Here is a 20,945-nt window from a genome sequence, read left to right on the forward strand (position 1 = left end):
CATATTAATTCTAGGTGGCTAATCGGTTTGCTTCTCTGCACCTCGAGACGGGTGGCATAGACGTGTTTGTCTCTGCTCCCCTCAACCCAGTGCAACTGGTCTTCACAATGACTCACCTCTATCCTTCATCTGGCGTGCTAGTGGACGTGAATTCTTCCTTCCATCGAGGCCTTTTGCGCAATAATATTCTCGAATGCAAGCAGTGGGGCAGAAAAGACCAAATTTCGGACTGCTATGGCATTTATCAACCGACTGGTGGCCAACAAGAAGGTGATGTGAAGAGAGGTGGCGTTCTCTTTGGTTTCGATGATGAAAATCCAATTACAAAACTGCTTCAGATTGACCTTCTCAATAGCTGTTATGCCCATCAACTGGTTAAAATATCCAAAGTGTGCATTTCTTTGGGTCAAGGGGTACTACTTTCACCTATATCAGTCACATTAGCCCAACGAAACCTGCTCTTTTCGGAATCTTGGCCTCAACATCTATCAAATGATCTCGTGACTACGGAGAGTTATCTAAAATCCCATTCACAAATTCAGCTAAACTTGAGTTCCTTTGCTGTAAGAAGTCTCTTCATCCACGGGTTCTATATAGTCTCTCATGGATGCGCACTTGCCACAGCTCTTTCGCATTATCTCCATAGTCAGGCATGGCCAGAGCTAAATGAATACAGTGGCCAAATAAGCGAAGCTGGACTTGGTAAATTTTTCAAACGGACAATTGAAGGTTAGTGGTCTTACCATTAGCTTCACGATATTTAGGCAGTGGCGCATCATTTCAGTTTCATCTCTTCCTTACCTTAGGTGAAATGTCCTATTGTCTCACCTTTAATGCGAAAGGTTTCATGTGCCTACATGCTCAGTCGAGTAAAATCCAGAAACTTGTCAATTCATCATTTGAGACGTCTCAATTAACAGGAAGTTTAATGGATGAGGGAAAGGATAAAGTCATTCCTATTCTTCAATGTTTATCAACTGGACCGTTGGCTGTATTTTCATATCAGTTGAGGAGAAAAATTGTCCCTGGTTTAGACAGTCTGCGTAAGTTGATTTTTGACCGTTATCCTCCAGTTTCGTAAAAAAAAGTAACGTATTTGTTGATAATCTTCTGTAGACCCTGCGTCGGTAACTTTGAAAGTGGCACCGATGAAAATTCTCATTACCCCTTCTCTTATTGAGTGGTTCTCTGGTGTCATCGGCGTGTTAAAGAAGTCTTGGGAAGCATTTGAAATCGATCAAACTGGAGAATTCCCTTTGGATGCTCAATTCTGTTCGAAATCACAAAGTACGACCTCGTACTGTATTCTCATAGCAATTTGTCTTTCGGCCGTTCATTATTAAATTTTCAACTGTTATAGGTTCTATCGCATTTCACCAAATGGATCTCCATACACACAGTCCTAGTGAAATCAAATCTCATCTCGAAACCGTTTCAACTCGCAGCAGACCTCATACGTCAGGCGGGTCCACCTTTGTCTTGGTTTCCAACATTACAAGGGTTCAGAACTGCAGCGATTTGCTGTCCGCGCCTTTTTCTGAATGGATCATTGCAAACTACAAGTGGTTCACCACTTGCAAGTTAGATGTATGCAGTTCATCTACCATTTATTTAAAGTAACTCACTGACGTCCAGTTGCAGTCTAAAATGAGCATTTTATTCTTATCTAGAGCGAAGAAATGTCTGATGTTAGTGACTAACCTTTTTAGAGCTTTGGAGAAGAATTAAAAGAACAAATTACTATCCTATTAGATTTGTCAGGTAGGGTTGTTTGGATACGTAGTTTTAAAATTAACTTGCCATTTCGTGCAATTTGCCGTAGTCAAAGTTGCAAACATAATATTTCAGGTGTCAATCTTGACTTCAACTCTCTATATTGTTCCAACAACGGATCGCTTTTCTACCTGTGACTTTGATGCATGGCTTGCGTCACTCAACGCAACGAGCCGTGGTAAAGTCGTTCAGTTGACGTTCCCCCGAATCGAGATTAGAGGACCACGTTCCCACTCCTCCCCACTCCCTCAATCCCAAAATGTGCCTCCCTCGGCACCTATTACTGCGACAGAAGGGACAGATGGTATTCGATTATATAGTTTTGAGTTAGAGGAGAAACAGGCATTAGGAACTCAGCGTCGACTCCGCCGTCTCCAAAGTGTTCCTGAAATGATGGCAATCGATCGGGATTCGAACCGTCCCATGTGGGAGTGCACCGCCACCGGGCTAATAATTTCGGTTGGAGAGGCAACGCGCCTCCTCCAACTGGATGACTTGGCCTGCAGTCTTTCGTTCACAATCGCAACATCTCCACTGGACAATGCACTCTCCAGAATCTCTTGGAATTTGCTCTTCAACTTAGCTCACAACACAGAAGATACTTCTGGTAACTCGCCCAGTTTAAGGGATGTCTCTCATCTTATGGCAACCATTTCTGGCATTCAAATGCAGATATCGAATCTTATAAGTGAGGTAATGCCAAATTTTATGTTAATCTTAGCTGCATCGACATTTTCCTTGCTACCTATAAACCTACCAGAGTTACATTGCGATCTGTTTGTCTTTAAGACACTCATAGTTGACATGATTTTGATTTTTCAAGACTCATCAAAAACGATGTACGATTATGCTACCTTAACAGAACCTCGATTTAACGATGCAGATAATCAGACTTTATCATTGTCATTTCATGCAAATCAGTAAAACATCGCGTTGATACGTTATTTGTCCAGTCAGTCGAGAGTGCATAGCATGCATTTTAATTCCTACCTTTTCATGGTTGACTGCGCTCATTGCAGCACATTCCTGCGTAATATTTCAGACAAAACTCACATTTTTAGATTTTTACTACAAAAGACCTCATGGCGTCTTGCATCCGCAAATCAAAGGAAATCGATGGTCTATCAAATCCTTCAACACCGGTTGAGATATCACCGTGCGGTATGGAACTCTTTGGCTCTACGAAGAAGTCCTCGTCAATAATCTCTCGTCTGACTTACTCCTCCTCACACTCTCTAGCTGAATCGCGAAAAGTCCTTGTGCATTTTACCCCTCCCAACGCACCATCTATCACAACCCCACGAATTCCCATTAAGGGTGTTATTCAAGTGATATTTCCCTTCACCACTGGGGAGTTGTGCTTAAGTGATAAGCAGTCGAAGATCCGGTGGGAAGCAGATGGCTTCTGCACAACAGTCTCCATTTCTGATTCGCCATTCTACATCAATTTTCGATTGCAACTTGAACGCGTTTGCCTTTTTTTGCGCACTTCAGAAAGGTGTTTAATCTCATAAACTAATATGTTGTGTGTTGATACACTGTTAACGTCGATTTCTTCACTTTAGGTGCTTTCCTTTAATTTCTCCGAAGCACTGGCATCTTAGGCCCTTTCAGAATGTTGCTCTTTGCCCAGGAACGGCGTATTATGAAGAATCGAAGGCTGGCCAAAGGCTTCCCAAACCCCAGGAACCCCAAGGTGTCGATAGTGATAGCGAAGTCGACGTGACACTCTCTCGTCACTTCCGACCCACGGCTATGCTCACCATCTCTCTCACTCGATCCTTTGCTGTCCTCGTTCGTCATGTCTTCGCTGGCAAGCGCTTCTCCTATTGGCTGGACAGGCAGAGCGAACTTTTTCTCCTAGGCGAAAATCGGATGGAGGTTGACGATGCTGGTCCTCCCTTCGTCAATTGCGTCTATATCAGATTGAAACCCTTGGATGTGGTCCTCTGTCCACAGCTTGCGTCGTACCTAAAAGGTGCTCTGAGGGAATTCCAGAACTCTGAGGAAATCGTTCCAACGAGTGGTAGATCATTTGGTGTCGGGGCACCGCTTCCAGGGCATTGTATGCCATTGCTATTTGTGGCACTTGACGAGTTGCGTCTCTTCATTCCCTCCCCAGGGGTGAGTGGGTTTTCGATGTTGTTCGCTCACCCTTCTACTTTTATGAATTTTTTCTATCACTTGCTTTATCTTCAGCTCCTTGCCCCGTCGTATGGAGTAATTGGTCCTTGTGATGCCTTGGCTATTACTCTGCGTGCTATGCGAATTCATCCTTTTCCGAAAAACTGCATCACCTCCAGACCGGAAGCCGCGTCAGCCCATGCAAGAGTCATTACCCTGACGCGCAAAATCGGTTCTTCTTACGAGGATAGGCAATCTGCTTTGCGTCTTGAAGGACTAGCTTGTTGGGCAGTCAATCTTTTGGAAGCCATAAATTTCTCAAAAAGTGCTCGTAGGTTCGACTGCCAACCCACCTTGGCTGGCCAGTATCCCGCCTTTGAGTGGAATCAGGCCGCAACTCGCCTCAGTGGCATGTGAGCTTCGTATTATCAAAATTACTCGCCCGAGTATCTCAGACTTGTTTATTCACGATCTTTTTTGACTTGTTTCAGCAAAGACGCTGTCTGGGTGCTGCCTGTTTTACGTCCTCTCGACATAATGGCTGTTTTTGCCGCTCCTATTTGTGAAACCAATCTCGTTTGTGGTCAGGTAAATGTCTAAACACTTTTTTGAATTTGGCCTTATTTACCAACTCACTATCACCAATTTTAGAATTCATTTGTTTTATTCACTTCATTGCTCTACTGACTAATTTCATTCTCCGTGTACCATTTTACTAAAGGTCAACCCTGTTTTAGTTCATGTATGTACAGGATGCATTAGGAGCAGTTGGTGAAGCGGGACACTATTCGGCTGCCACATATTTTAGTCCAGAGTGAATAGTTTATCAGTAACTTTGATTGCTATTATTATTGGCATTTTTGGTCATTTGTATCATTCATTGTTACTGCTCGGGTTTCCCCATTTCTGATGCTTGATTCTGTGTTTCATAGGCAAGAATGCTCTATGGATCAATTTTGGAAGCAAATATAAGCAATGATATCATTGTGACCCTCAGTGGATCCTTTTTATTGACATACTTATCGAATTTAATGGGTGTAATTGAGCGACCAAGAGGGCAGATGGACGAGACGGCGGAGGTGAGTCAACTGGCCTGGCCGTCTCAGCCCTCTCGATTTCTACTCACCTGCGGATTAATGCGTTTTGTTCTGTGGGAGAGAAGAAAACCTATCGAGCGTCACTGGGACTTCTCCGTGATAGAATTGATTCAGCCACACCTCCGGTGGTCACCCGAGTCATTGAACGCGGGACTCAATGACTTACAGGTCCATTTGAGATCATTTTCCGAAGGCTCTGAGTCAGATTGGCACGGCAACGTGTTTTGGACCCCCACTACACCGCCGGTAGAGCGCCAAACATATCTCCCAACTCGCCTCCCCCTTCCACAAGTCGCAGACGTCGGCCAATATCACATATTCAACCCAATGTCATCGATTAATAGGGCTTGCCTCTCTACTTCCGGTAATGACGAACTGCTTCTGATTAACTTTTCTCGTCGAAATTCAAGGGCAAGTGGAGCTTGTTTTGCATTTAGATACTATCAGCTACGTGAAAAACTAACCTCTCTCTTCATTGCAGGAAAAACGTTTTCATGCCACCGTTCGTATTCAACGAGAAACGACTCTTGTTCTCACGCCAAATATGCTTATGTGCCTTTCAAACCTAACAAAATCTTTCTATTCTCCTAATTCCCCAACCAAGCGTGTCAAACATGCGGGTGATCTCAAGGCGCCCATTGCAACTTTTATCACAATCTTTGATCAGCTACATTTTGATACTCGCTCAATATCTGTGAGCATTCTTTCCGTTTTATTTTTTTGGACCACAAATGACTAGCCTCGTGTCTGTGTTCGCAATTCTTTCCTTACAGATTCATTTAATTGCTGCAGAAGATAAAATTCGATTCGCTACAGAGGGGATTCATATTGATGGTGTCGCTAATCGGAGAAAGGACTGGAGGAGTTTTTATACCGATCTAAAGGCGATGTGTATCGAAACTCACTTGAATGAATTTCAACTTATCCCCACTGCCACGGAAATTTCCCTCAGGATGTGCACAGAGGTCTCTCTAGTGAGCATTCCTACAACCGTTGCACATATAGAGATCTCTAAGGGTACGAAAATAGTAATTCCTTCTGGAAATGAGTTCAGAAGACTTGCCCAAGCCTTTATTGTAGCAACGCATCAAGAAAATAACGGTATTTTGAACGCGAAGAAGCCTGTTGCACAACATCTGCCAAGTCGATGCGTCTTTAAAGACGACATCCGGAGAAAGTCGGCCTACGATTTTTCGATTTTCATTCCCACGGAACCCGTAGGTCTTGGCAATATCTCCCGATGGCTCCCTCTTCCCTACGAGATCGTCTTTGCCGATTGTGATCAATTCGCTCCGGAGGTTGGGACAGAATCTAGATGTGTGACGATGACGTGGACCTTCCCTGAGTTGCGCCAACCCATCCGGCTTACTGTGAATCCCGTGCCCCTCGTTTATGATAATGATAGCATCGATCTCGGCAACATTATGGTTCGTTTTCTCTCTCACAAATTACACACACGTCGACTTTTGTTTTTTCGCCTTATATTTTACTCATTAAGATAAGATCATTATTTTTTTCGAGAATTAAGACTATTGCGATCAGATGGGTATATTTCTTTCAACCGTTAATGGGTTTTTCACTTTTAATCCTCTCTGCCCTTCCCAAGTTGCCAGCTCGCCTACAATACTGGAGCGATCGTGTAGGTGAATATGGTAGTTTTGTGACCTACGCCACTTTCAACCTTCTTGAAGACGCCTCTGTCGACGTCCTTCTCCCACCCCTTTTGGCTGAATTTCCACTTTGCTTGGAGACTCTGGAGCAATCTCAGAGGCAACGGTTGATTCTCAGATCCTCTTTAGGTGAAGAGAACGTTTTCTGGGGTCCCAAGGTTGCCCTTAATCCCACAGCACCCTTACCGGTTGCGGCAGCCTCTTGGAGGATTATCGTCAGTTGTGTTGGTAGAATCATATCCATGTATGTACCGTTCTACCAAGCAACTACAGCAAATTTGAATGCCTCATAAAATATTGTATCTGTTTAATTATAAATTTTAGAAGTAACTGGTTGCCATAATGGGCTTTCTTACCTGTTTTCATACCAAGGGTGGGTTTTTTAAATATGATCGAATGTATGCGTGTATAATCTAGGGGGAATTCTTCATCTGCTGGATGTGAATCTGTTGCTATTCCTGTTTGCCTCCCTCCGTATGCTCTGGGCGCCTGTACACATCTCGATTCCGCCTACATTCCTGAACTCACCATGCCAGTGTCACTTCATTTTGGACTTGACGAATTCTGTCTCTCCACATGGCAGGCATGTTATCCATTTAGCGTTCTTTTCGTTTATCAAGACACTCTCGAGGATGTTTTTTTAGTTTATCTCGGATATCTACATTTCCTAGCTAGTCGACTATGTGCTTCCTAAGTATTCTTAAAAAACTATAAAATCGGCACCTTGCGTTGTGGATATCATTTTTGTGGTTGAATTTGTCAACTTAACAATTGTAGATGCAGGAACCCAGCCTCGAAACAGGGAGGTTGACGGTCTTTAAACTGCATGGTATGCTAGCAACCTCCTTTACAAATCCGCACAACCAGGCCCCAGCAATTACCTCCACTGTTGATCAACCAGTTACATACGCCGACTCCACACTACTGGCAAGTTTTTCAGTGAGATCCGTGGCCGCCCACGTCTTCAGTCCGCACGGAGCGCATATGCAGCTCCTGGGCGAGGCGGAGCACATTCTCGGTGTGAGTGGAACGTGCATCTCCGTCGGGACATGTCACCTGTGTTGCAACAGTGACCTCGTGCATGCCCTGAGCCAAATCACAACAGGCGAGGGCAAAACGGGCTGGGAGATTGGCAATCGGACGGACAGGCGACTTCTTGTGGAGCAATGCTTCACCAGTGCTTCTCCCACCGACGAACCGGCGGAAAGCGCACTGTCCGATATCACTAATGTCATTGTGGAGGCCGGAGGGTGTTTTGCATCATGGCGGCCGATCGTATTGGCCAAGACCCGGACAATCACACTCAGGATTGCTTTATCCACGGACCCTGTAAGGTCATAGGTTGGATTAAACGTTAAGAATATGGGCCAAAAAAGACAGAGTTCGGATTTTTTTAATTGAAATGAAAAAAAGCACCCATATCTTTCGATTGGTTATCAATGTGCTATTTCTAACACGAATACAGTTCATAGGTTTAATGCTCGAAAAAACGTAAATGTTCATGCATTGATTGGGTGTGCACTACTCCCCCTGCGCTGTTTCATACAGACAGACAAAAATGTTTTTAATTGTTTTAAGAAGTCAATGGTCCGGAGTGCTCCATTGTCTATCACCTGGCCTCCTGAGCACACCAACAGCACTTTCGCACAGCCGATCCAGTGGGATGACCTTGAGCCTCAGGATGATTCCTTCCCTGTTGCGATTCTTCTTATTCCTCCCCGGCCCTCATCCGGACTCCCTGGTGAGGTAAGTATCGCTGTGCTCAATAGTTTCCTTGTTTGGATGATTGTGTCTAGTTACTCTAATTAAGCTCTAACTCTCCTTTTTGGACACATCTGAACTCACTTGAGATTATTATGCCTTAATGCAATAAATCGTTCATTTTTCGAGCCTTTTTCACCGGATTACATCCAAATGTTCAATCATATCATATTGTTCATTGTATTTTTGTCTAGATAATCATTCAGCCGGCTCTCACTGTGGAAAACAAATTTCCTTTTGACCTTTCTCTCCGCCTTTCCAATGGATTCACCAGGTGCATTGCGTCATCTTCTTCTTATGGCCTTTGTGTTTCACCAGCAGGGCCAACGTCTGACCTCGCCTTATCCGCTTCGGATACTGACGCGTTCGTAAAGTTAACGGGTGAAGATTTGACCGCTCAGGGCGAGAGGATTTTATGGGTAAATGCAGGTGACCATTCCTATTTTTAGGTGTCATCTTCTATCACCAAAGCACATATTTTCAAATGTTTTAGAACTTAGGCCATCATTTCGTTCTATTATTTCCTAATTGTGTACAGCTTTATTTCAAATTCATCTTTAATCTGTCTCTAGATTTCCTTGGTTAAGCAAATAGGTTCGCAGAGTTTTAGCATTTGTGTTCCTTTTATCGACATTAAAAATATGTGAAGTTATAAAATTTGTTTTCCTAATGCTTAGCTTCCTGTCGCAGAGACTGTTTGTCCGGTGCTACTCAAAGTGAATCACTTGCATTACAATATGCTGTCGGATCCAGCAAGATTGGTAAGTGGACAGTACAAAAATCGCCTCGCATCAATTACCTCGATCTACTTCTTTAACTTGGATGTATTTTCACACTTGGGAAGATCACAATATCACCAGTGCTCAACATCACGAGTGCATTGCCAATGCCGCTGACTCTGGTTTTGGAGGACTCCTGTAAATCGCCTGCCTCTTTTCTCAATTCTTCTGGCCGAGGGTTCTCTAGACACTTCTATATTCCTAAGGCATCCACAACTTCTATTGCAGTAACTTTTCAGCCGGGCAGTACGCCTTCATTCAATTTTCACTATCCGTGAGTTCATCTTGCTAAAACTTTATTTCAGTTTGAAAATTTCTTAAAAATGTCATTAACTTGTTAGTTTTCTTCGTTGAATTGGCTTAGTGACAAGGCCCCAGTTTTTGAGTCGTCGCTTTTGCTACCCTGGAAGACGCTCTCTGGCCGCCTTGACGTTGTCGTGCAGCCCTGGCTTCTCCTAAGCAATTGCAGTGGCATCAGCTTACAGCTCTGTACCGCAAGCAGTTTGAAGGATATTAACCTTCCAGACGAGTCTGCCATCAAGTTTGATACCGATTCCTGCCATATACCCGCTGCTGGCGAGGTAATCTTATTCTCCTGCTTTTTGTTTATTTGGAAACATAGTGTTTCCAACTTGGAAAGTAAAGCACCACCAAACACTGACGTTAGAACACATTCTGTTTGTTTCTTATATTTCTAATTAACTTTTGTAATTCATAAGGATGGCTACTGAGAATGTGTTGGCTTTTTTTAGTTTCGCCGTATTTTTACGGATGAGGTCAATTTAATAGCATTCGATGCATCATACTTCATGCGTATCATGTGTACTCAATCATGAAGTTGTGACACTATAATGTCCGCTCCAAGTAAATCTTGCTCATAGATATTGGATCCAGCAGAAATTTTCGTCCGAAGTGTATCATAATGCCCACTTTCAGCGCTTATTGCGGCTTGGAATCAACTTCAAAGGAAGTACGGTGTGGTCACCTGCACTCCTAGTTCACAGCTCAGTGTTTTCATCATCCACCACCGCCACCGTGGATCCTAATTCTATCACCTCGAGTGAGATAGTCATACTGACGGTGAGTGGCATGTCACGGGTGCATCAGCAGGACAGCGGTGGCAGGGCGGCGGCGGCGACAGCAGTGGTGAACCTCACGCGCTCCCGCACGCTGGCACCGCTCGCTCTGCGCCTCGGCTGCGTGGTGTGCTGCCTTGCTGCGCGCCTCCACTTTGCGCCCCCTCGAGGCGTCGTCACCCTGAGCATTGAACCGCTTCTGCACATCGATAATCGCACGGGGCAGTCCCTTCTCTGCAAACCCATTGTCGTACCTACCCTTGGCGTCCATCTACCTCTTCCTATGGTGAGTCCTCACATACCTCTCTTACCTTTTTCCCTGCCATCTGGATCTCCTCTCATCGTCAACAGTAGTAGCAGTGGGCGATTTCCTCCCGACAACTTCTTAACGCAGGCTGCGATGGTTATTTTGCATCACTTAAGTAATTTTGATTTGTTTTTTATCATTTAAGAATCTTCTAATAAATATCGACCCCATTCAATTTTTGATTTCAGAAAAAACATGCACCTATTTTTGCAGCAGTTAAAATAGTTGTGTAACACTTTATTACATGCTTTTATGTTTTAGGCTTCCTTAGATGAGCTTGGAGCCGAAGTTTTAACTCTACCAAAGTCTGGCGGCACTTTGACTCCGGTTCTTTTTTGGAACCACTCCCACCCCGAGATTGTGTTCGGGGACGTCGATTCACACGGTGTGTCTCTCGCACACCTCCTTGTTCTTCGGAGTCATTTGGGTATATTTTGGAGTCGTTCTCTTCAGTTAGCTGGAGTCCATTCATTCGATGGCGTTCGCTCCTGTCCAGTCACCGGATCGTATCATCGATATTACCACATTTCGCTACCCAGTTTCAATGAAAGTAAGTTCGTTCCCTTGATTCTAATTGTATACTATCCACAGGAATTATTTTCGACTAATGATGAGGTGATTATGTTTGCTTTGCTTAAATATTCTCCTCTAGATTGTGCAAAACTATTTCATCTTCACCAAGAATTACAAACGGCTTTTTTTCTGAAAGCTAAGCAATTGCACTAATCTTTATGCATTGTATGCCTTTTTCTACTACTAGTAAATAAAACTTGAATTGATAAGCTTCATTCTTCCTGATTGTTGCATATACTAATCTAATAAATTTTTCCACTCGGGTTCGCAAGTCGAACTTTTAAAGCTTCTCATCAATGCGGGATTCTACTTAGTCCTCGCACTTTTTTCCAATAGATGGGGACCCGGACGAGTGCTCACTTCTTCTGAGCCTTTCTAATGACCCGCAGACAGGACTATGGACTCTTTGCTTGGCTAACTTAGCTCCCTCTCTCTCCTGCTCACTGGGCTGCAGTTTGACCAATGCGACTGATTTTCCATTTGAAGTATCATTCCAAGGTCTTTCCAACTTCCACCAGCTTCCGCTTTCCAATGCCCTGCCCTGTGTTCATCCAAGCGGGGGAAAGTTGGTGCTCATTCCTCAGGTATTTCTCGATCAACTGGCCGAAGTGTGGATCTCTGGTGAAACTTCGAAATCATCAGTTACGTCAACATTTCTTTGTCATGAGGACGCGCGTCTCTTTTTGCGCCTGCATTCAGACGTTGAGGTCATCAAATTGACTGATTGTAGAGATAATCCCGTTCTGTTACGATTTAGAGAAAAAACAATCTCGATTCAACAGGTCACTAATGAGGCCTTTCCGTTTTGCACTGACTTGGCAATTTTTTCCGATCAAAAACCAGTGTTTTCTCATTGGTCACATGTTGATCAACCCTTATCTCTATCTGTCTACATTGATACAACATTGATTTCTGCACCGGTGCGCGGCTTACTACTAACACCGGGCGATTCAGGTTTGAAGGATTTCCTTCGTATTTGCATTCGACGCATCGAAGCCACGTATTCAAAGGAGAATGCATCCCTATTTGAGTTCAGGATCACTTCCTCTTTGATCCAAATCGATAATCTCGCTCAAACTTCTCTATCTACCTTCGATTTCCCTGTTCTCATGCGATCTGTACTTCCTCATGCCATGGAGGAAAATAGCACCGGTGTTTTCTCGTGCACCTGCCAAATCCGTTACCTCTCTTCCACAGACTTCTTTCTGGACAGATTCAATTTGCGTTTGCCGTCAATGGAGGCTTATCTCGAAGATAGTGTGCTCTACGCTCTCGTCTCATGGGTTCAGGATCTGCGACGTGCCCGACCTGCTTTGATTGGAGATGTCGAAAATGCAGTGAAATCGCCGACTCCCACCATACTCTGTCTTCGCGAGTTCGAAATCCACTCTGTTGCGCTGCAACTTGCGCTGAAGGCCAAGGTTGGGATGCACATTTCGTGCAAGACCACACAGTTCCGACTGAACAGCTTTGAGTGTTCGGAGGTGGCGTTGGATGTGAAGACATTGGTCTCACAGCTGAGTACACACTACATCTCGCAGTTGTTGATTCGGGCAGGTCTGGTCTTGGGCAGTATAGAGCTCATCGGCAATCCCGCCCGTCTGGTGGCTTCCTTCGCTGAGGGCGTCTGGCATCTGGTTCACTTCGCCGACAGTGAAAAGATGGCCACTCGGGAACAACTGAGTCTGCTGAGGGGTCTTGCTCGTGGTCTTTTGTCTCTAGTGAAGCACACTGCCGGGTACGATGCGTTTCAATTGATCTTAACTAAAACTAACCTTTACTATTATCGTCCTTAAATATTTAGTATCAATTTGTTGGCCTATCCTCCTTAATACCTTTTAAATTTCAACTGACCTCTTTGTAAGTTGTTTAAACTAAGTAAGGACAAGCTGAACATTCTGGGGCTTTTACATAGGGCAGTAAAGTGGTTAGAATATTGAAAAAGAAGTTCAGCTGCTATACCCACTGATTGTTAGATTTACTTGCGACCTTCTTGAATTGTAGTGCTTCGTCGTTTTGGCTTTCATCATCCCCATGACATGATGCGCAGACTAAAGCTAGCAAGATTCTCCTGCGTGGAGTTCAACAGTATTTTAGAAGATGAATGTTGTAATCCATTTAAAATAGAGCATTATTTAAGTTTCTAAATTTAATTAGTCAAATTCCGTGGCGTTTTGTGCAATCTTTGACGCTGTTCGCTCATACCGTGGTCATACAATTTTCACCATTCTCATGCAAACACGAAGCATCCTCGCTACTAACACTTCCCATTTGCTATGTATATCATGGCTTCATTTTATATCCACTTCATGCACTTAATAGAGTTAGTGTATCCATCAATAGAATTTTGCTTAAGCCAAATTTTCCCATTTGATAGTTCAGTCCCTTAGTAAACGAGCACTCTGAGGAGACCGGATAAGATGGGTTTTGCAGTTCAGCTTCCTTTCCATCCCACACAGCGGGGTGTGCAGTTCACTGACCGGCCTGGCATCCAGTGTCGCGCGGAATCTGCACGAACTCTCACTGGACACAGAGCATATCCAGCGTACTACGGAGATTCGCCAGCGCCACCAACCTGCGGGGCTGGGCGAAGGCCTAGTGCTGGGTATCAGCGAGTTGGGTATCAGTCTGCTGGGTGGCCTAGCAGGCGTTGCGCACCATCCTCTCTTTGCCCTCCTTCAGTCCCAGCCGCCCTCTCCACCACCGCTATCGGCTTCATCGCCGCACAGCCTGGCTCAAATGGCCAAGGGGTTCGCTGGCGGAGTGGGACGAGGCCTTGTCGGTCTTTTGGCCAAACCTCTCGCTGGAGTTGCCGACTTCGTCGCCTTCACCGGTGCCGGATTCATGCACGGAATGGGCGCTGGATGGGGCGTCACCCCATCACCCAATCATATGTACTGGTAGGTCCTTCTACCTTTTCCATCTCACTGACAACTCCGACTTAACTACACGCACAATTAGTAGTTTGATTGTCAACGGTCAATGGCTTACCAGTTGTGTTTTATTTTGCGTAGCTTAACAATATTGCCTGGGGTTCCGCATCTTGTTGATGGAGCTCTCCTGCATAAGTGGTCCTGCGCCCTCATGCGACGTCTAAATATCCCGCATCCTCACAAATATCTCTGGACAGGTGTTGGTATGGATGCGACTGGAACAGTTCTCACCTGGCTCTGTCTTCCTTACCACGGGTCATTATTTACTGTCGAATTCAAGGCGCCCGCGCAGACTATACGAGCAGGTGTCCTAGCGGTGGATTTTGTTGATACAAGCGAAGATGTTCTGGTTGATAGGTGCCAGCTCTCGGCCGGAGAAATGGCCGTCTTAATGCGAGTGCTTCGACCTACCAAGAATACAATGACTGCCGTTGGGGGTGGCGAAGTTGTTGGCTACTTAGAAGCTAATCCTCATTTGGAGCGTGTCAAAGCCTATCTCTCAAGTCTACCTCAATCGAAAGGAGGTCAAGGCTGTGATCAATAGTTCTATTCTAACTAATTTGACTGGTAATTGGTTCTTGTGTGTATTTTTTATCGCTTGTCCATGGAATTTCAAGTTAGTAAAAGCATATTTGGGATGGGAGAGGTGTGCGGGTTGGGAAGTGGTGGTTTGGGCAGCGTTGTGCCGAGGTGAGGCGGGCGGAGTCGGGAATTTCTCACTTGTAGAGTACTGGGAGGAGGAGTCTGAGATGGGTTTAAGCTGCACCAGTGGGGCATTTGGACAAACCGGATTATTGAGGCACAATTGCTGATTCCCATCTTATCTCCTTGTTTATTTCTTTTTATTATAAAACATTCTTATTTAGCATAAATACTTAAAGTCTCTTGAACGATTTAGAATGTTACACATTAAAATTGAAGCAAAACTAGTTTTTTCAAGACTATGTATAGAGCGACATGTATCCCGTGCTATTTCAAACAGGTCGTCCGATTATTTGGACTTGAGGGGGGTAGGTGAGCTTTGTCGTCCACTCTTTGACAGTCACAAAGGTTCGTACAATCTGCGCCTCCTGGTGTAAATCACTGATAGGCGTCGCAAAGAGCTTGCATTTTAGGTGTGAGCTTGCTGCTGTGGTATTACTTAAATTATTGTTTTGACTATGCTTATTTGGTCCTTGCCTTTTTTGTCGTTCTGCTCCCATACCAATTTTGCAAAATTTTTTTTTATTTTGCAAGCGAAAAAGAGTTTTAAGTCTTCTGATTAGCATTCTCAGCTTTCAGTAAAAAAATAAATCACCTCATAGTTTTTGTTTTCCAAGTCTTAATGTTGGTCTGACGGAATGTTTCTACAGAAATTTGTTCTAAATTGTTTCAAATCGATACCGGATTCTGCTACTGCCTATTATGTTTAATTTTGTCCCTATTGTCTTCATTTTGTTTCGTTTTCTTAATCACGTGGAATTATTTATTGTTTTAGATGAATAACATTCTTTTTCACATGCATAACGTTTATAGCTAATCATAAATGAGGTTCTGAAAACTCAAAAATGTTTATTGTGATAGTGGGGAAATATATATCTGACAATTAAATTCTCGTTTTCCCTGTTTTAGCACACACGTGTAGCAATTAAGAAACCAGGGATTCCGAAGTACAAGTAAGGCGTTTAAGGCTTTATATTTCTGCTAAGATTTAACTGAGCCTGTTTTTACGCTTTCTGAATAGGATCAATTTTCTTCTTTGAAATGCTTTAATGTCTGAGAGGTGCGTTTGTGCCCAATGAACCCCGCTTTTAGCACTACGTTGACTCTAAATTGAATGCATGAGTTAGCGAAAAGGCTGGTTATTGCACAAACTTCTCAAGCTAAATGGTAATTGCCGCTCAATTGTCTAAACGTTTATCAGTTGAAGCCAAGGCGGGTGTCCTTTGTGCTGAGGGTACTAAAGACCATAAAGTTTCTACACTCCTGTATGATTTGTGGATGTTGCTGTTAAATATATTAACCGTTTTATAGTCTAGGGTGCGTAATTTTGACTATAGGACTTTGTGTTTGGTAATCAACTGACACGCTATCATCGGTAATCCGCTTGGAGTACGGCTGATTAATTTATACGGTACGATAATGGTGTATTCGCTTTCTTGCGGCTGTTTTTTGCCCAAGTAAGTAATTACTTGACTAGCCGTCTATTAGTTGAACTTTTGCTTGAGTAACTCGTTTTCCTTTCTATAAGCACTTCTAATCTCACCTTTTTGGTTTATGGTCGACACGGGCATTGAATCAATTATTCTCATTTCTACAACACTTACGGTTCTGTGAATATGTCTGATGATGTTATTTAAACTTGGTTTCTGTTCCACGTAAATGAAAAAATTGTTCCCTGCAATTCCTATAATATTGACTTTTAATGATTTGTTTCTACGTGCAGTAGTAACATTTAGGCTGCAGCTTGTTCAATTTAGCACGTTGTTCTAGCATGCCGAAAGCATATCCTAGACGTTGAAATGCAATCCTTGGAAGATTTATACATCTCTGCGTTTTGTCTTCATCGTTGATATCTAGCTAACTGCTTTTTAAAACAGACTTTTGTTCATATTTCTGAACTTTCAAGTTAACGTCCCTTCAAGAAGGTGAACCGTGATCTTGTACGGAGGAATACCATTTGATCCTAATGACTTGTGAGTAACTTACTCCAAATCCCGCCCCCTTATGTATGCATTGGGATCGCACCGTATGCTCTTGATTTTTGCAACACATTCTTTTTGTGTTACCAGTGATTACAACGCCTTATTAGTGCTTTTGATATGTTTGGAATAAATTATCAGTAAGGTGCCGTTTGTGGCCAGGGTAAATAAGGGAAGCAATCCATATTGTGCTTGCTGCCGACCATTTCGGGCCCAAATGGCGCAGTTATCGGCAGTCAACAAATATAAGATTGCTCAATGTTCTGTTGTAGGCTTTACGAAGACTTTGTCTAGTACGCGTTGGGAAGGATCGAAGGTTATCCAAAGTGTGCTTATTAAGTTTGCTGCATTCTTTATTTCAGTGCCTTTCTTTTTTGGTCTGGCTACAGCTCCTGCCATCCTCATCAATCGCAGGTTTTTATTTTTATGGCAGACATTCCTTCGTTTTTTCTTTGCCTCGATCATAGGTTGTGTAGGCATCCACCAAACTTTGACTTTCCGTCTCTCAGCTTTCTTACTGGCGAAGTATTCCAACTTAGTTGTTGTCGAAATGGTGGTCCTCTGCTTCCTGTTTATGGGAAAAATTCCATTTAAATAACTAGATTTCCACAGGAAAATCGGTTTATTAATATGACGAACAAGTGCGCATGAGAATATGTGATCGAGTAACCTTTTGCGAAATAGTCTAGTGTTAAGACTTACTATAAAGCCCTTATAGGCAGCAGAAAATTTCCCATTTACATTGAAGCAATAAACATCGCATATGTGTTTGACATTCAGATAGTTCATTTAGCATGAACACACTTTGATTCGATTTCGAAATTGAAGGGAAAGTAAATGATGCTTAGATTTGTACCACTTTATTATTATTTATTGGTCTTTAAGGAGTCTTTTGTCACGAGGGTAATGCTCTGCTACTAGGGTCAGGCACAGGCGTCAGCGGAGAACTACTGCTAGCAGTGACAACCACCGTGATTCAAATTGATCTGTACACATCTGCGAGGCTTTACTTCCCTTTTTAGAATGTCTTCGGTAAATATGGTGGTAATGGACCTAGCCGAGAGTAAATCCCTCCCCTCTTCCCCCGCGCTCATGTGCTCCTCTCCGTCTGACTGCGTGTACAAACCCCTTGTCATCATAATGGCCTCGCAGTGCTTGCGCAATCCACCATATGACCTCCAAAAACAGCCCATTGGGCCTGTGACAGAAGCGGTGGACCCTCCCTCCTAAGCCCGATTTATTGGCTTAATGAACTATTTGAACATTTTGTTGGTGTCTATCACCCGCGACCGGTACGGAAGTCGATTCGGGCATTTCCCAACAGAAAATAGTCGTATTTTCACAACTAGGACCCTGTTAAGTTTAGTGAAAATTTCACTTAGTAACAAGTGAAATAGCCATGAGAAATTGCGTACTTGTTTAACACGGTCGCTTACACCACATCTCGGATGCTTACCTTTTCTAGCATTACACCAATTTGTTTTTGCTTCTACTTGATCTGCACCAGTCTAATTCGTTTCCTTTCACTTCGATGTGTTACTTGTGTGTGATATGCAGACTCGGTTAAGGAGGTTGGGGTGTTGCTTACGCACAACACTTGTGGTGAACATTTTAAGGGTTTGCAGAAATGTAGAAATGTCGGGACTGCATTTCAAATAATTTATCAGCTTGCGTTTTTCACAATTTCCTTGTTTTAGGTAGCGGCACAATGGAGCTTAAAAGCTTAATGATGACTAAGTTTCATTTGACTGTATCTTTTGTGGGAAGAACTCTTCTATTTCCAAAGCTAGTTGCTGTGATGAAGTCAGGATCGCGACTCATACCCGCATATTGAACCCATGAGAAGGGTACAATTAAAGTACATATAGACGGGGATTATGGTCATTAGAATCTCATCTTTGTGCAGACTTTGGACGAGTCTGTTTGATCATTCAGTTATTTCACCTAGAAGGATCACACACAAGGTGCTTTTTGTGTTCCTTTATCTTTGGTGAGGGGATAGACTGAAAAGAGTTGTGTAATCACGGCAACATGCCACTTCAGTGTCGCGTTTTCCTGCATGCTGGTTTGCATAATTACCTACATCGTTCTGAAGCGGTTGGCAAGCTGAGATTTCTCTTTACATTAATCCCTCAACTTCTTCACCTCTATACTTGTGGATTCATTGCCGAAGACCAGCCAGTCTTTTTGCTACCAGATCAACTGTTATCGCTGTTGGTGTCCAATTCGGTTCATGAAAAATTCATGATATTTGGTCTGTGAATCAAAGTTTTTGCATCACAATGTTATATACTGTACAAGGTTGTAGAATGCATGATTGAGAGTCAGTAGCCCATGAACCTGAAAAGGCATAGAACCGTACCACAATTGCAGCCAATTTCGTTTAACTGTGGGGAATATTCTATGCACAATTCACTTCATCCATTACACCCTCATAAGCTTTAAGAAACCCCAGTCCCATATGAGGAGTAAAGTGGGCGCTTTGCTTCGATGAAATGAAGAATTCCATTCATACAGTTTCCGATTTGTAAATTTAAAGCATGAAAAATTCATGCATTAATGCATTTTGAATTCACAGACGTAAATTAGCTAGATGGTGAAAGAATTACGTACTTGAAGCTTTGGGATACGATGTGGTTTGGAGAATGTACGGTCCTTTCAGAATCCCATGGTTCGGTTTCTATGCTGGTAGTATGTAGTTCTGTTCATACTGTAGTCGCCGAATTCTCATTTAGGCACCATACTTTCCATGTTTGCATGAAATTCAACTACCTTTAAAGACCTTAAAAGTTCCTGAAATAGCTCGAGCGACTCAAAGAAGCATTCCACTACTAGGTCCTTTTACTAACACAAGGCGTTTAAGTTATTTTCAGCATACTTCCAAGTTCAGCGCAGCTGCTATTGAAAGCAGGCACAGGTGCTGAAATTGACAAAACGTTGGTAATTTTGATCCACAGGAGTTCGTTTTCGATCACTATACTCTGAAGTGCTCGAACGGAACTAAGGCAGCGCAGAAAATACGATGTTAGTGACCGACTTACCATCCCACAGGGAATCTGCTGAACCCCCTGGGAAGGTCTCCTTTTCCTCTGATTGACTACATCAAGAGCAAAGTGCCTGCTGACGCCGTTTAGACGAAGGCTCAGGGAGAGGAGCGCAAGCTGGAAGACGCCTCAGTTGTGGATACTCTGGGAAAACGCGTCACTCTTTGCTGATTCTCTTCCGTAGAACTTGTATTCAAGAACTTCCTTTTCTTCTTTATGGAGAGGGAAATTTTATTTGCGGACACCTTTAACGAGTTCTGACTCCCGTGTGTTATCATTTGGATGGTCTCCACACTCTCACTCTGTTCAATCTACCGTCAAACCACATGGTCAGGACTGCTTTATCCCCGGTGAGCCAACACTTCAGCCTAGCAAAAGATTCCCACATCAGGGCATACTTTCTGAGAGGAATCTATAAGTAGTGTTTTGTCATGTCCCACAGTTCTGAAAGTACTCAAGACGTCTCACAAAACATTTTCTCAACACTTGAATTCCTTCTTATAAAATGTCATGATTTCTTCGTTGAATTCTGAATTGTAGTGATGTCTTCATGCTATCGAAAGGCGTTTGCTGCCTCACCTAATCTTCAAAGTCTACTTTATAGTGCGTAAAAAGCTGGTGTTGAAATTTTTAATCGGAAGTGATGTCAAAATATGCATTCTTTTGTGGGATTTTGGTTTGCGGACATAACCCGTTGCTTTTTCTTCAATCTCTTTGCATTGCTCAGCTGCAATGCTGGCGCTTTTGTGAGATTCGTGCGTTTTTCTTATCCAAACGACGTGCTAGTGACCAGAGTAAAGCTGATTTCTAAGTTCTAAATCCGCGTTCATTCGCGGCGGTGACAACTAAATGAATTTCTCCCGCAAATATGCAAACTGGAAACTCCGAATCACAGGAGAAAGAAAGACATGTAAACTTTGCTCTCTTGTTCTCATAATCTGAGCATTTCTCGTCTAGCTATGCAAAATAAACTAGTAAGGCCAAAAACAGTCTCATGTGAATCGGGCTGACTTGTTAACTTCATATTTCGTCAATCTGTAACCACAAAAAGCAAAACTTCTTTACCTGATCACACGGTCTAAAATACTGTCTTAACGCTCACACCTTTTGCACCATAATCTACCAAA

General features: G+C 43.3%; 1 protein-coding gene across 1 annotated transcript; it reads left to right on the top strand. All coding sequences in view use genetic code 11, as the record gives it.

Annotated features, from left to right (window-relative positions):
• Positions 1-107: 107 nt before the first annotated feature.
• Positions 108-14,637, top strand: EGR_09606 (Vacuolar protein sorting-associated protein; the record flags this gene model as incomplete). Its single annotated transcript, XM_024498855.1, has 24 exons — positions 108-729; positions 807-1,043; positions 1,117-1,287; positions 1,361-1,587; positions 1,849-2,466; positions 2,835-3,242; positions 3,388-3,897; positions 3,973-4,310; positions 4,389-4,485; positions 4,830-5,240; positions 5,476-5,688; positions 5,768-6,421; positions 6,601-6,879; positions 7,442-7,993; positions 8,243-8,410; positions 8,620-8,844; positions 9,103-9,186; positions 9,270-9,478; positions 9,569-9,785; positions 10,141-10,566; positions 10,849-11,137; positions 11,497-12,898; positions 13,620-14,054; positions 14,175-14,637. 24 exons carry the CDS (start codon positions 108-110, stop codon positions 14,635-14,637), a joined length of 9,255 nt encoding a protein of 3,084 aa, XP_024346732.1.
• Positions 14,638-20,945: the final 6,308 nt, after the last annotated feature.

The sequence above is a fragment of the Echinococcus granulosus genome (genome assembly GCF_000524195.1).
Source record: "Echinococcus granulosus chromosome Unknown EG_S00156, whole genome shotgun sequence".
In the NCBI taxonomy this organism is placed as follows: domain Eukaryota; kingdom Metazoa; phylum Platyhelminthes; class Cestoda; order Cyclophyllidea; family Taeniidae; genus Echinococcus; species Echinococcus granulosus.